The sequence below is a fragment of the Canis aureus genome, chromosome 18 (assembly GCF_053574225.1).
Source record: "Canis aureus isolate CA01 chromosome 18, VMU_Caureus_v.1.0, whole genome shotgun sequence".
Taxonomy (NCBI): domain Eukaryota; kingdom Metazoa; phylum Chordata; class Mammalia; order Carnivora; family Canidae; genus Canis; species Canis aureus.
Window position 1 is genome coordinate 53,387,774 of NC_135628.1, and position 16,423 is coordinate 53,404,196.

At 36.4% G+C, this 16,423-nt stretch overlaps 1 protein-coding gene across 2 annotated transcripts in view; it reads right to left on the bottom strand.

Annotated features, from left to right (window-relative positions):
• Nucleotides 1-16,423, bottom strand: part of TNPO3 (transportin 3) — an 84,147-nt gene that overhangs the window by 39,235 nt on the left and 28,489 nt on the right. For both annotated transcript variants that reach the window (XM_077857289.1, XM_077857290.1), the window contains 6 exons: nucleotides 14,973-15,173; nucleotides 13,902-13,975; nucleotides 12,282-12,438; nucleotides 5,429-5,572; nucleotides 2,132-2,307; nucleotides 1,506-1,644 (listed from right to left, as the gene is read on the bottom strand). In XM_077857289.1, coding sequence (XP_077713415.1) covers nucleotides 1,506-1,644; nucleotides 2,132-2,307; nucleotides 5,429-5,572; nucleotides 12,282-12,438; nucleotides 13,902-13,975; nucleotides 14,973-15,173 — 891 coding nt within the window. The remainder of the gene's footprint in view (nucleotides 1-1,505; nucleotides 1,645-2,131; nucleotides 2,308-5,428; nucleotides 5,573-12,281; nucleotides 12,439-13,901; nucleotides 13,976-14,972; nucleotides 15,174-16,423) is intronic.

Consider the following 16,423-nt stretch of genomic DNA (forward strand, 5'->3'; position numbering starts at 1 on the left):
TTATTATCCTCCCAAAGTATCTTCCCATGATAGGCCTCAAAACTCCATTTAGGATGAGTGGGGGTACAGTCCCTCTTTAGCTGATAACTTCTTCAAAAGTATTATGGATTCTGAATTTAGAGAAATTGATACAGAAATGGAAGTCTCTTTTTTTTTTTTTAAATTTTTATTTATTTATGATAGTCACACAGAGAGAGAGAGAGGCAGAGACATAGGCAGAGGGAGAAGCAGGCTCTATGCACCGGGAGCCTGACGTGGGATTCGATCCCGGGTCTCCAGGATCGCGCCCTGGGCCAAAGGCAGGCGCCAAACCGCTGCGCCACCCAGGGATCCCCTGGAAGTCTCTTTAAAAGTATTTTTTTCAAATCTAAAAATCATTTCATATTTGAGATTAAAACACCTCTTACTAGGCAAAGCGTCTGCAAATCCCTGAACATGCTAATCTTATGTCATTGTTACTCATCAACTTTCCTAAGTGGGACTGAAAGGGAAGAAAAAGTCCAGGACTTTATCCACAGCTTATCTTACTTATAGCACTATTTAAAGGAGTGATAATTATTACATGGTGCTATACTTCCTCCCGGAAATGTTTTGTGTTTCATCTAAATCTGGGTATCCTCAAAAGATCAAATCAAACAAACATTTTTTATGAATAAAAGAAAAAGAAATGAGAATCACACAACTGTGCTCTTAAGGATGCCCTTACCATCCTTTTTCGATCAAGGGTCCAAAATAGACCTATCTAAAATAATACCCAAATTGGAAGTTCTTTCTCACTTATACTATTAAGAGGAGGTAAAACTTCTTGAATAAACAAGATTTTTAAAAATCTAGTCAACTCTTTTTAAGAAGCAGAGTACTATAGGGATTTTGGAATGGAGTAGACTTTTAAATCCTTTCAATCCCTTTCTCATTCCCACCCACAATTTTTTTTCTTAAGGATTTTATTTATTTATTTATTCATGAGAGAGACAGAGAGAGAGGCAGAGACATAGGCAGAGGGAGAAGCAGGCTCCCTAGGAAAGCCTGATGTGGGACTCAATCCCAGGGACCCGGGGTTCATAACCTGAGCCAAAGGCAGACGCTCAACTACTGAGCTGAGCCACCCAGGTGTCCCTCCCAACCACAATTTGGAAAAAAAATTTTGGATGTTAAGACTTGTGCAGTTAAGATTTTGTGGTTTTGTTTGTTTTGTTTTTTAGCAGTAAAGCTCTAAAAAGAACAACTGGACCTAAAGAGGGGGCTCAGTAAAAAGGCAGTAAGCTTTCTTCCTACAGCAGTCAGCCCAACTAACCACATAAGAAAACAGAAAAAGATTCAAAGCAGAAACTCAAATATAATTTAAAAAGAAAAAATTCCAACACAGAGGAAACTACCACGTCACATTAACCAAAAACAAGACTATAGTTTCCCACAAATAAAAAGCTGGGCGGGTGGCAATGAAATATAGGTAATATACAACATACAATTTGGCGAATAATGGGCTTAGATGATATAAACACTACCTCATACTGAGGATGTCCTGCACAAATAAGCAGCAGTTCCAGAGTTCGGAGGTCACCAAGACCTTGGCCTGGAGTACAAACAATCTTTTCAAGAAAAGTTTCACATAGTTCAGTGAAAATACGGCAGTAATTCAGAACTCTGTAGATGAAAGAGTAGTGACAGCACCAAGTCAGAAATCTGTATATTATATGTACATACTTACAGACAGTTAATTAAATCAGTAAAAGGATCCTCAGTCTAAGGGACACGTAGTGATTATTAGCTATCCTGTATCAAAATCTCTACAACAGCCACTTTTCCTTATTGTGTATTTTTATACACATAAGCATATGACTCATAAGTCAGTTTAAATTCTCAATTACTAAAACATTTGAATAAAATCCTTATCAAATCACACTCGATATTCCAAGGTTCATTCCTAAATCTTAGAGCCTTATGCTCTGTGAGTGGAAAAATTTACTACTACTTTCTATGATTCCAACCTTTCCTTCTGCATCTAATTTGCCAGTCTAGGTTCAGTAGAGAATAGCAGAGCATTTTTAGGATGAGGTGTCTATATTTACAAGGAGTCATAAAGAATCACAAAGGATGGAACCTAGGGCTACTGCCTGAAATAATCACTCACTTGTCTAAATCTTCACGTGCCACGGCCATATGATAAGCAGTCTCCAATGTTAGGACTCCTTGAAAAAGTTGCATGGCTAATGGCAAGTTAGTCTCCACATTCTCAATGGCATAGAGAGCTGAGCACACACAATCTGAAGCAGCTTCATGTAGGTTGGATGAAGTCTTATCCTGTTGCTGGGAGATAGTAGGAACAGAAAAGACATGATCATTAAGCTATAATCCAAGTACTAGCAAAACAATTATAGCTTGTTTCTGAAGTATACTTTAAATGCATAACAGCAGGATCCCTGGGTGGCTTAGTGGTTTAGCACCTGTCTTTGAGTTCGGGTCCCACATCGGGCTCCCTGCAGGGAGCCTGCTTCTCCCTCTGCCTGTGTCTCTGCCTCTCTCTCTCTCTCTCTCTCTGTCTCTCATGAATAAATAAATAACGTCTTAAAAATAAATAAATAAATAAATGCATAATAGCCTAACAGTCATGACCTTCAACCAGACAATATTCATCAATCTTCCCTGTCCTATTTCTCTATATGCCAAACATATACAGCCTTTCCATACCTCAATCACAGTCACATGACTTCTAAAGTTCCATGTTTCCCCCCAACCATACCAGCTGCCCCTAATGTAATGCCATGTATTCTCTACCCCGTTTTAGTCTGTGGAAATCTTTTCCATCCTTTTTCTTATATTCAAGTACTATTTTAAAAAGAAAGGATTCAGGGCACCTGGTGGCTCAGCAGGTTAGGCAGCTGACTCTTGGTTTCAGATCAGGTCATGACCTCATGGGTTGTGGGACTGAGCCGCACGTTGGATCCTGTACTCAGAGCCAAGTCTGCTTGGAATTCTTTCCTATTCTCTCCCCTTCTGCTCCTCCCCTCACTTGCAAACACTCCCCACTCCTCTAAAATAAATAAATAAAATCTTTAAAAATATAAGAAAATAAAATGAAAGGGTCCATATTTCAGAATACCAAGGTTCAACAAAGGTTTCTAAAACTTCTGGGGATGAGAGAAGGTAACTTTAATAGGAGCAAAAAAATCAGCTATTTAGTTTCTTCTAGCAATGATGCCTGCCAGTATATACAAAAGAAAGGCCTTAGAAATCCTGAGGGAAAAGAATATTAAACCTAGAATTATAGTTAAACCACCAATCAAGAATGAAAGTAAAATAAAAGTATTTCTCAGGAATGCGAAAGCTCAAAGTTTACTTCCCACATATCTTTCTAAGGAAGGTGTCTAAAAACGTTCAAAACACAATCCAATCCAAAAGCATAGTAAAGAGAAGTTCCAGAACAACAGCTGAGGAGAAGATCTAAAGAGTAATTGGTACAAATTAGAGCAGATCAGAAGGTTCCTCTAGGGCTTCTTTTTAGAAGAGTACAGTTGAGAGGATGGGTAAATTTAGTGAAAGCATATTAGTCTTTTGTGAATAATAAAAAACAAGGACATTTAGAATCTCCAGGGTGGGGAAGGAGCAATAGAGTGAGGGTTGGGAGAACACACAAGATAGATGCAAATTATTCATTAGGTTATTCTTAGGTTGAGAGGTAAATTCAAAAATATTTATTGTTATTATATGATTTAAAAGTTAAACACTCAAATTTATTCTTTTGTGTATATATATTTTGTGTGTGTGTGTATATATATATATACATATCTCCAGCATTATATTTGTAAAAGCTTAAAAAAAAGAACTGTGGGAGAAAAGTTTATTACAGTTTATTACACCATTATAATAAAGTTGTGGTCTGCACATAAACCAAACTAATGGCATGACTCTGAACCACTGAATGAATGTAAGAATGAGAATATATTTGACACTGACTCTAAAATTATCCTTCTTTTAAATAGCAAAGGGGTCTTGACACACTGGATCAGTGAAGAATATAATCCTGGCACACTACTTAGCTTGCTCCTTACCCCAGTCTTAATTCCCAGAAGTAACCAAGGTCTTGTGTTTGATGTGTATTCTAAACTGCCCTCCCTTCATATGTAATCAATTATACTCATAAATTTTTTTAAAAGATTTGAGAGAGTGTGCATGAGTAAGAGGGGCAGAGGGAGAGAGAGAGAGAATCTCAAGTAGATACCCCACTGAGCAGGGAGCCCAACGAAGGGCTCCAATCTCATGACCTTGAGATCATGACCTGAGCTAAATCCAAGAGTTGGCCACTCAACTGACCTCACCACCCAGGTGTCCCTCATATTCATAAACTTTTAAACAAAAGTAGGATTTTAATTTATTTATACTGACTACTCTTTATACAATTTAGTAAGATGAGAATCAAAATTACCATTACTGAGGTAGGGCATCAATAGAAATGGAGACAAAGACAGTGACTAGCAAAATAATTATTAGCAGCATCCTAACTTTCCTGCGTCTTAGCTCCTGCTCCTGAAAAAACACAGCATAAATACACTAACAATAGAATACCAAAAATGTCTTTTTGAAGAATGTGCTTTTCTTTCCTTTAATTCACAGTGGTATCAATCTATTATCATGCTATCATCTTCTTTTTTTAAGATTTTATTTATTTATTTGACTGACTGAGAGAGAGAAAGAGCAGGGAACAGCACAGGAAGAGGGAGAGGAAGTGGCAGATTCCCCACTTAGCAGGGAGCCCGACATAGGTCTCATTCTCAGGACTCCAGGATAATGATTCAAGCTGAAGGCAAATGCTTTACTGACTGAACCACCGAGGTGCCCCTACCACCTTCTAAATAATAGTGCACTAGCACACAACCAGTACACACAGAGCTTCCAAACTAATATGATTTTATGGAAGGACATCATCCAGGAAAAGGGGACAAAACAAGAAAAAAAGAGACCAATGGTTTTTTGTTACTTGGAGTTTAATATGTAAACCACTGATCTACATGTAAAACTGCTTTCCTATTAAACCTAACTACATTCTGTTCTGAGTATTAATACTAATACCTTCAATACTTTTTTTTTTTTAAGATTTTATTTATTTATTCATGAGAGACACACAGAGAGAGAGGCAGAGACACAGGCAGAAGGAGAAGCAGGCTCCATTCAGGGAGTGTGAAGTGGGACTTGATCCCGGGTCTCCAAGATCACACCCTGGGCTGAAGGCAGCGCTAAACCACTGAGCCACCTGGGCTGCCCCCTTCAATACCTTTGGTACTTGGTAACAAGCAAGAGAGAGACACTGCTTTCTTATTATACATCCTCTAATCACTGTACAGAAATCTGAAAACACTGCTATGTTCCAGAAGGTTAGTTACTACTGTGACTATGTGGTAAAAATACTTTCATAAACAAACCCATTACTTACCAAAACCTCAAAAAGGAGTGCTAGTAACTTATTGTTAGCCATGAAGTTACTGTCCAAAACTCCTAAGTTAAACCAACTTCCCAAACAGCGAAAGACCTTCATAAGCATTTTCTCATCTGTTCCTGCTTTTTCTACACAGGTCATCTGAAAAGAAGGAAAAAAAAGTTAAATAATGGCAAACTTTATCTTTAAACCATTATTAAAATCATCTTGCAGGTATAATATTGAGAAGGATAATAATATTAAGAGCCAACAGTTCAAAGCGCTTTGAAAGTGTCAGATGCTGCTCTCAATGCCCTTAATTTATTAATCTCAACTAACACTACAGCCAGGTACTATTTCTACTTTCTCAACTGGGAAGCTGAGATACACCGAGATTAAAACTTGTCCAAAGATAGTTCTGTTTCAGAAATAATAGTTTCTTAGATCCCTCTTCTGCATTAACATAATCTTATCAAAAAATTATCTTAAAATAATACTCATCTACACAGTTGATTTTATAAAAGTAAGCTAGTCCTACTATGAAAAGCTGATGTTTCAGCTACACTTGATTACTCCAGTAAATACACCATTCCACAGAAAAAGACACTACTGTAAATATGGTGGGTTGATAAAAGAGATAAAAGGGAAAGTCAGACTAAAACCACTGTTTCTAAGGATGCCTGGGTGGCTCAGCATCTGCCTTCATTCAGCTCATGGTGTGATCCCAGGATCAAATCCCACATTGGGCTCCCTGTGAGGAGCCTGCTTCTCCCTCTGCATGTCTCTGCCTCTCTCTGTGTCTCTCATGAATAAATAAAAAACCAGTTTCTCTTTGCAAACTGTTTTTGTGATGTATATTTTTTCCAAAGTAAAGTGTAGTGCAACTTTGGATTTTTTAAAAAATGTAACTTTTATAAGCAATGATCAGAAATAACATAACTGCCATGGGGTTTAGGTTGCATATGGTGGGATACAGAATCCCATAGTGATTTAAACGTTGACTCTTGTACTTTTCGGTAGCCAGGTTCCTCCTATTATTGCTGTATCAGACAATTATAATTACATTCTTCTCAATTAGTAATTGTACTGAACGGAATTGAAACGAAAAAAGAAAAGAATGCTTCAAGCAAGTTCATGGCAACCACACACACATCTGAATCTTTGAAGGTATAATCATTACACAATTGTTTGGCCTTTATACTTCTTGAATGACATTTCAATTTACTAAGACATGATATTTACAAATGGAAGGACTTGACTGTATATTCTAACTTCTGACTCAAACTTAAGAACAGAATTTTGGAAAAATGCTACATCTAAATCTAGTTGCTTTGAAGAGAAAAAAAAAATCACTCACTGAATCAAATACACACCATAAAGCTTCAGAACTTAGAAAGGGTTACCTTGGCTTCCTCTTTAAGAACTGTATTATTAAGAATTCTCTCTCTTAAAGCAAGGCCTCAAAGCTGAAACATAAATGCCAGAAAAGCTCACCAGTAAAAATGCAGCAGAGGTAAGTAAGAATTAACCTTGGATTAACAAAATGAAGAACAAATGAAGGGAAGAAAATTAAAATATATTAGAGGACAGGCTCAGTTCAACTCTAAGGGCAAGAAGAATAATATTTAAAGTGTTTAAAAGTTCAACACAATGTTTAGAAATGGCTTCATTCTAATGGACCACAAAAGTGTCGTACTGACAAAATGGGATGGAATAGAATGAATAAGAGGAATGGGGAAAACCATGAAAAAGATTTAAGAGGCCTCTGGTACCTGATATCACAGCCAACCTATTTTTCCTGGCAATTCTGGACATTTCATTTTCTGGGTTCTATAGCATGACAAGTTACATGACAGAATTATAGACCTTATTAAGTACTACAGGGACAAAATTTTCAGATTTCTTTATAACAAACCAAGCTATTGCCTGTTGTCAATTATGAAGAAGTATTAAGTCAAGCATATGCCTTGGGAGTCCAAGTGGCGGCTGCACTTGACCACTGTGCCAATAATGATGATTATAAGAACTGCAGTTATGACTGGATTCTTTTGACTTCATATGAATGCTTACAAAAATAAAACAAGCTCAGGTCCCTTAACTCAACTTAAATCATTGTCTGAGAATCAAAGCTTCCACAACCACTCAGTATGAGGCTCTTATTTTGTGTAGCTCCAGGGCTGATATACACACACATAATAGTGTGGTTTACTGAATTATAAACAGCTGAATGCACAATCTCACCAAATTTCTCATGTGAAAGTTAAACTGTAAAGCATGGAATTCTGAAACTTGGACTACAGACATCTGGTTGGACCCTAATGAAATGGATAATCTTGAACTCCCAAATTACTGAGTATCCCTTAACAGCAGGTGTAGTCTGCCTTCTAGTGTCTGAGAAGACTAGCCTTCTAGTTCAAACTAGTTTGAAAGCTCTGTAATAGCCTAATTTCAGGTGCCTTTCAAAGGGGATGCCCATTCTCCTCAAGATCTACCACAACCATTTCTTGTGTCACCCACAACTATGGTCAAATCTTAGCATGTTCTGGGAGACAGGTATATAAATACAAGAGGAAATAACAAAAAAACTGTACAACTTTGTTAACATATACCTGAAGAAACCTGAGGAACATATGTGGGAATGATTCTAAGGGTATTAGATGAAGGGAGGCTGGAATATACTACTAACTTGAACCAAACTCATTGATATGAGTGTACTTCTTAGAGATTCTGGATTTAATGAATATATGGCACCTGTGGGAAGTATAAATCATAGTGCAAATATCTAGGACTTGGGAGCAAATCTATATCTTCTTCTACAGGTAATTATTCTTTTGAGAAACAGTTTCTGGCTTACTACTGAACCTTGGTAGAAACCAAACATCTATCCACAGAACATCAGGTGATCACGTGGCCTGAGCTTATCATGAAATGAGTATTATCTGAACTAACTAAACATGGCGATACACACATAACAGCAACCTGTTATCAAAGAGAAATGGAATATAAGAGACTGACTTCAAAAAGATATAAGAAAGTTGCATGAGCAGATAGGTCAGATTCCTTTGACATCAACTATTCTTGCACTGGCTTATGTTCCTCAATTCATGCCCGTTGTCTCCTGCCTCTTGGCATGTTCCTTAAGACCTAAATGACTAAAGAAGAAAAATCAAGCCTGGATTACAGAATGATGGACGCTACACTAGGATTAACATGGACTTCCACTAAGTTAAAACTACTGATGAGTGTCATATCTGCCAACAGCAGCCTAAAATGGCACCATCTACCATGGGAACCAGGCTGATTGATTACACTGGACTTCTATCACAAAAGAAGCAGACATCTGTCTGGAAGGACAACACTCACAGGAAGAGAGAGACTCACATATGCTGGATATGGATTTGCTTTCCCTGCTTGCAGTGTTTCTGTCAGTGCTTCTATCATTCACAGACTCACAGAATGTCATATCCAACCACCATGGCATCCTATCTAATCAAGGAACTCATATCAGAGTAAGGGAAGTACAGTAATGAGCAACTTTACCTTTGTTGGTTTGGAGATTTTGGTCCCCAAGGAAGAAATGCTTCTACCCGGAAATACAAATATGATTCCAATAAACTGGAAGACAAACCTATTCACCTGGACAATTTGGGCCTCTCATTCCCAGGATGCCTGAGTGGCTCAGAGATTGAGCGTCTGCCTTCGGCTCAGGTAGTGATCCTGGGGTTCTGTGATCGAGTCTCACATCAAGGAGCCTGCTTCTCTCCCTCTGCCTATGTTTCTGCCTCTCTGTGTCTTTCATGAATAAATAAAATATTTGAATGAATGAATGAACATTCTCACACACTACTGTATAGTTTCTCTCTTCTGACTAGATTCAGACTGATACTAATAGGAACCAAGTATTCCAGATCTAGAGCAAAGAGGTAACAAGGGGAGTATCAGTCATCTTTTTTTTGTTAGAAAGGAAAGAAATGCTCCAGTGGCCAAAGTTATGACATTTTAAGCACCAAAAGAATGATTTTTAGATGAGACCCTACATCAGTGAAAATCCTGAGTCATGATATTCCATAAGAAAATGTCAGAAAAAAATAACACTTGAGGCAGATTTAAAACAAAACCTTATTTAGCAAACAGGAAATTTAAAAAGAATTTAAGATTTATCGTGCCTTTCTAGTAGAAGAATACCAGAGTACTCACAAGAATGCCAATTTATACACAGAAGGAATGAAAGAATTATTAAAATATTATTTTGCAAACTACAATGAAATTAAGACATTGATTACACCAAGTAGAATTTGAAATCTTTAGGCAAAGGTTGATACAGAATTGAACATTTGTTATTTTACAAACTACCACCATATAAATTGCATTACAAGAAAGAAAACAAACTTTATAAATGGAAGAATCAGATTGTCATCATCCTAATCCAGTCAACTCTAATGTCACTAATGGAAGGTCATCAAAAAGTATTTCTCTTCTGATAAGATGCCCCATGAAGTATCTATGATGTATTCCAGACAAAAATGTTTAATTAACCTTTTGATGAGCTTCAGTGCCTGATTCTTGATTTCGGCTCAGGTCATGATCTCAGGGTTGTGAGATCAAGTCTCGTGTCAGGTTCTGCACTGGGCATGGGGCCTGCTTAAGATTCTCTCTCCCTCTGCCCCTCCCCACCCATAAAAATAAATAAATAAAAATTTAAAAATGTTTAACCTTTTATTTCTTTTATTTTTTTTTAAGATTTTATTTATTTATTCATGAGAGACACAGAGAGAGAGAGGCAGAGACACAGGCAGAGGGAGAAGCAGGCTCCATGCAGGGAGCCCAATGTGGGACTCAATCCCAGGACTCTGTTATCATCACACTCAACCACTGAGCCACCCGGGAGTCCCAAAATGTTTAACCTTTTAAAATCAATCATTAAGCCTTTCTGTCTTTCTCAACCATGGTTTTGAAAAGAATTAAGCCTTACAGAAAATGATTTGGGTGACTGTTTTTTCCATTACCCTATGGATAGCATGCTCCTACCATTATTAATGCATAGGAGAGAATCTGTTCCATACAATGGATGCCTTAGGGCATTAAGGCTTAATTCTCTAGAGGAATGCCTACTGAGAAGGGCTGTTTTAGATACAACTTCCAATTAAGGGAATACAGAGAACAGAAAAACAAACTGAATGAAACAAAGACAAGGCAACCAGAAAATCCAAAAGGCAAGGTAGTCTATAATATAAATAACCGGTCCAATCTCCTTGAAATCAGTTGTGTTTTGAAAAGGAAGGGGAAGAGGGGCACCTGGGTGGCTCAGTGACTGAACATCTTTCTTTGGCTCAGGTTGTGATCCCGAGTCCTGGAATCAAGTACCATATCAGGCTCCCTGCAAGGAAGCCTGCTTCTCCCTCTGCCTATGTTTCTGCCTCTCTCTCTCTGTGTCTCTCATGAATAAATGAATTAAAAAAAAATCTTAAAAAAGAAAAGAAAAAGAAGGGGAAGCAGAACTGTGATTAGGAATCATAATAAACTGACACAGGCATGGTTCTAGACTGGATATTGACTTAGAAAAATGCTGTAAAGAATATTTTAGGATTGAACGTGGTAAATGTGAATATGGTCTGGGTATTTATTAGATGATATAAAAATTTACTGAAATGGAAAGATGAAGTTGGATAACTGAGAAAGCAGGCTGTAGGAGGATAGGCAAAATATAATTTCACTTGTAGTTAAAAAATTTGTCATATGTTCATAGTGGATATGTACTAAAGGGTTAATAATGTGATCTCCAGATAGTTTGAATATAATTTGTCTGTATTTTCTAATTCTCAATAATACTATTTCTTTAAAATAAACGTTAAGTTGAAAAATGCATGTAAAAGAATAATTTTCCAGTGAATCTCTAACACCAATCTGAACACAATTAAGTAAAAAATTTACTTCTCAAATAAAAAGTTCTATGATGTTGTAAAAGTACTGAAACAAATTCCTGAAAAATAATCTATAACTACATTATTGAAAAAATTCACCTGACGAGAAAGACCTAAAAATGAGATAATGAGATACGGGCTAGACAATTTAATACCATCAAAGTTCAAGAACCAGCAAATATTTTCCTTAAAGTGTCAAATAGTAAATATTTTAGATTTTATAACCATATGTAGTCCTGAACTATTCAATTCTGCCATTTCAGCTCAAAATTACAGATATGCACAATACATAACTGAATGACTGTCTTCCAAAAAAGTCTATATACAAAAGACAGGTGACTAACTCATAGATTACCCATAAATAAAAAAAACAGGTGACTAACTCATAGATTACCCATAAATTTACCCATCTCTGGTCTACAGCATTAAAATGTCTACCTAATCAAAAAGGACCTAATCACATTTAACTTTTTTTAAAAAGATGGTGTAGTATTATCTAATCTATAATTATGATATTCAAAGGTCAAAGTCCTGAATCACCTCCCTATCAAAATTTCAACTGATCTTTAAGAGAGGATCCTCTCCCTAAGTAAATTTATACACTTTCCCTTAGCATGGTCCTTCATCAAGAGCCACTAGTTTGTAGCATGAAAGAGTAGAAAAGCAAGAGACGTAATCAGAAAAGCCTGAGTTCAAATTCTGAATTAGCAATTGTGTTAAGTCTAAAGCTCATAGCTCATTCATAAAATGGAAACAACATCACCCTTACAGCACTACTACAACTCAAAAGTAGTTTCTGAAAGTATTTAACTGTAAAGTGTTCTATAAATGCTATAATATCATTGCCAATTTTTGCAAAGAAAGCTGTATTTCACAATAATGCAACTGAGTTAGAAAATAACCACCAAGGCTTTTTGCCTCTACAGAACAACTTAGTAATTCACACTTACCAATAGAGATACCACTGTACTAGAGTAGAAGGCCAAATCTTCTATAATTTCTGTACGCCGGTTAGCCCCAATTCGTAAGGAACGACTATGCACTTCTTCGGGTAACACTGTAAGGATTTCCAGCAGAAAAGGCAGAGAAGTTACATCATTGCTATATCTGGAAAAGAAAAGGAGAGAGACTGAAGTTATTTACAGTCAGAAAATACACAATCACATAAGATAACAACACGCTTCAGAATAATCTATAACAACAAAAGCAGCATTCTCATTACTGTTAAAGTGGAGGAAAAAACAGCTAAAATTTTTTTGGAAAGGTATCTGGAAATCAAAATTTCAACTTGCATAATAATCTTTGACCCAGTAACTCCAGTTGCAGAAATTTCTCTCAGAAAAATCTCACATACATATCCAAAGTATACAAAAATATGCCCTGCAGTACTTTTTTATAATAGCAAAAATATTGGGAAATTATAAAGGTCCTCTAAAATTAGGATAAAAAAAGGTTACAGACAGTCATACAATGGATCATATGTAGCCATTACAGTAACTGAAATATCTATGTCCTAACATGAAAAGATGTCCATAGTGTATTAAGTTAAAAAAAAGTGTATGAAGTATATTATATATGAGGGAACAAATACATGGGTATATTAAAATGTATATGCACTTATTTATTTCAAGATGCTTAAAGGAAAGTCTGGAGGGCTATACAGTCAACTATTAATAGTGGTTACTTATAAAATACAGGAATAGGGACAGAGAGAGGCTTTTACTTTGAAAGCTTCCATACTATTATAATTTTTTTAAGGAACATATGTTGATTTTCTTAATGAAAATTTTCTTAAAGTCATGACACATTGTAGTTGGAGGTAAAAAGGACATCCATTCTGTTCAAAAATAATTTCCTAATCAAATGCTGAAACGCAAGCAAATATGAAGATTATCTGGCTAAGACCATGAGGAAATGCTTTTATTCAAAGTAGCAGGCTCTGGGACACCTGGGTGGCTCAGTGGTTGAGCGTCTACCTTTAGCTCAGGGCATGATCCCTAGTATCCGGATCGTGTCCCACATCAGGCTCCTTGCAGGGAACCTGCTTCTCCCTCTGCCTTAGGTCTCTGCCTTTTTCTCTCTGTCTCTCATGAATAAATAAATAAAATCTTAAAAAAAAAACAAAAACAACAACAAAGTAGCAGGCTCTATGTATCTAAAAATGATACTGTCCCTTTGACAGATATGAAACAAACCCCAATTAGTAAGAATTTTTACTCATAATGATTTTCAATTTAATATAATCTTAAACATTCTGACAATGTTTTTTTGAATTGCTGACATGTCAGGTAGTAGGAGTGATCCACAAGACAATAAAAGACTTTGTTGCAATTAATTCAAAGAACATGTATGTTATAAGTTATGAGAGAGCCTTTTATGTCCCACATGACAATTCTGTAATATTTAAATTTTAAATGATTTTCTTTTATTCTAACAGAAGTTAATAATAAATAATTCTTGGTTAAGAGTTTGGGGAAATATTCCAAATGTCTAGTTAATGCTAACAAATTTCTCTTTGTAGGTTAATAGTAATTCCAAATGCTAGTATATAGTCAACATAAGTGACTTACTTTTCCACCAATGTTTGTACACATCCCTTCCAGGAAGGCATTTGTAGGGCAAGGTCTGCTATTGCTAAAGCGAGCTGAGTAAGAAGAGAGATTAAATAAATGAAATGAATAATGAATAGAATAGATGAACAGAAATAGGGTTACCAACAATATTAATTGGAAAGCAAAGAAACTAAACTTTTTCCAAATAATATGACAAAGACTGACACCTCCCCCACCTCTCCTCATTTTCACAACTACATATATCATGTAAACTCTTCTGGACTAGCTACAAATTGCTTGGATTTAAAAGTTTACACCTAAAAATGAAAAAAAAAACAAAAAACAAAAAACAAAAAGAAATCAGAAAGAACAGACTACAGATTTTCCTCAGAATACATCAATACTTACTTTTATTTGGCAATACCATAGAACTTCATGGACAGATAAATTATACTTTGCCAAAAGGCCAGAGCTACTGACAAAGTCAGCCCTTTGGCTCACTCCTCAAGTAATGGAATGGCATTTCCCTTCTCTTTCCATTTCTCATCTTGAAGCTTTATGCAAAAGCCTCCTTCCTCTTCAAGGGCACTTCTACGCCAGGCAGAGAACATGCGTGAGTATGTATTCACTGAAGCTTCTTCCAGTTTCCCTTTCTAATGTATTTCCCAGTCTAAGGGGGAAGGGCCAGATGGTTCACTATTTCATACATGAGGCTTTTACTAGTCAATTAGTCCAGAAAGGATTTTTTTTTAAAGGCAAGTAGGCAGACCTCTGACCCAGAACAGTACAGTATACAAAATTTTTATCATCTGCAATTTTAATGGGGGGAGGGGAGTGGCACCACACATGCCTGCCTGTGAAAACCTATACTCATCTCCCCCATTCCTGGTACTTAAATTGGTTTGAAATCAAATGAACTCTAACAGTAAGACAGATTTACATTTTCACTTTCTATCCACTTAAGAAAATAGCAGTAACTCTAATAAAGTTGTTAACATTACTTCACGTGGCCTAGCAACATCAATCAAAATTAATTTGATAAATCCAAATGGCCTTACAAATTTCTCTAATGAGAAGCACAGGATTTACCTGCGTTACAATGACAGGTGACAAGTCTTTCAAGTTCTGGATATGGGTTAGTAATGAGTCCCGTAAAGAGGCATGAGAATCTGTGGGGAGCTCATAAAATGAGGTCTGAATCTTCATTTTCATGGTCTGTGCAGCAAAGTAGCATGATTCCACATCCTGTCGGATCTGTAACAATTGGTCTGAAATCTCCCATGCATGAACCTGAAAGCAGACAAGACAAAAACGACTATTGTCCTAAGTAATTTTAATGTTACACCTCAATACACGTAATATGTAGACCAAAGTATAATAAAAATCTGACCAGCTAAATTACCCACTAATTTAGCCAATACCTCAAACTATAAGCCCTGTTCAACAAAAGTATTACCTAAATCCTCCTGACTCATTCTAGGAAGGCATGAGAGTCAATCAGATCAGTTGATCTAATCTAGCTGATAAGAATCATTAATTGTATAGGGGGGAAAGCATGAAGAAAAAAGTCCCAAAAGCTCCCACTAAAACTCAAAATGTCACTGTATAACTTCCAAGCCTACCTAGAGGTTGGATGCTTCTTTTCCACTTAAAAAAAAAAAAAAAAAGCTTTTTGTTCACTTTGAGAAGTGAATCTGAGAACCATTTTAATATATCTATAAATAGGTCTCAGCAGGCCTATATTTCAATCTTTAGCTCCCTTTAGCAGAAAGATCATCTCACCCCAAGTGAATATTTCACATACTTCTATTGCTTTCTAATGTATTGTTTGGCAAAGTGCTATACGTAATACTAAAATCATTTCCACAGGAGAAAATAAATGTATCTATGGAAATAATAATGGAATGAAAACACTGGATTTGGTCTTTAACAGTTACAGAAAAGAGTTCTATTTTGAAAGATAACTTTGAGAACAAAGTTGTGCAGTACACAGTAGGCAACTAATTAACAACTGATTAATTTTAATCCAAGTCTACCAAACTGCCTCTTCTTGGGAGAAAGCTAAAATAGGTAGGCAAGGGGCAGCCCTGGTGGTGCAGCAGTTTGGCGCCGCCTGCAGCCTGGGGTGTGATCCTGGAGACCTGGGATCAAGTCCCACATCGGGCTCCCTGCATGGAGCCTGCTTCTCCCTCTGCCTGTGTCTCTGCCTCTCTCTCTGTGTGTGTGTCTATGAATAAATAAATAAAATCTTAAAAAAAAAATAGGTTGGCAATAATGAAATGAAAAAAATTTTTCAATCTCAATTCAGAAGTAGAAGCAATTGTGGAAAGAGATCACATAGATTTACCCAGTCAATTTCTTATAAAGCTAGAGCACTTCACAGGTAACATATAATGATTCTTCAAATGGCCTGTACAAGTTCCCAAAGTAAACTGAAAATAGAGACTTAGCTTTCAATCCAATAAGACGGTGGAAAATAAGCATAAAACATGTCACAAAAAATCTTCCAGCCACATAAGTTTTTAGCTATTCAGTATCTA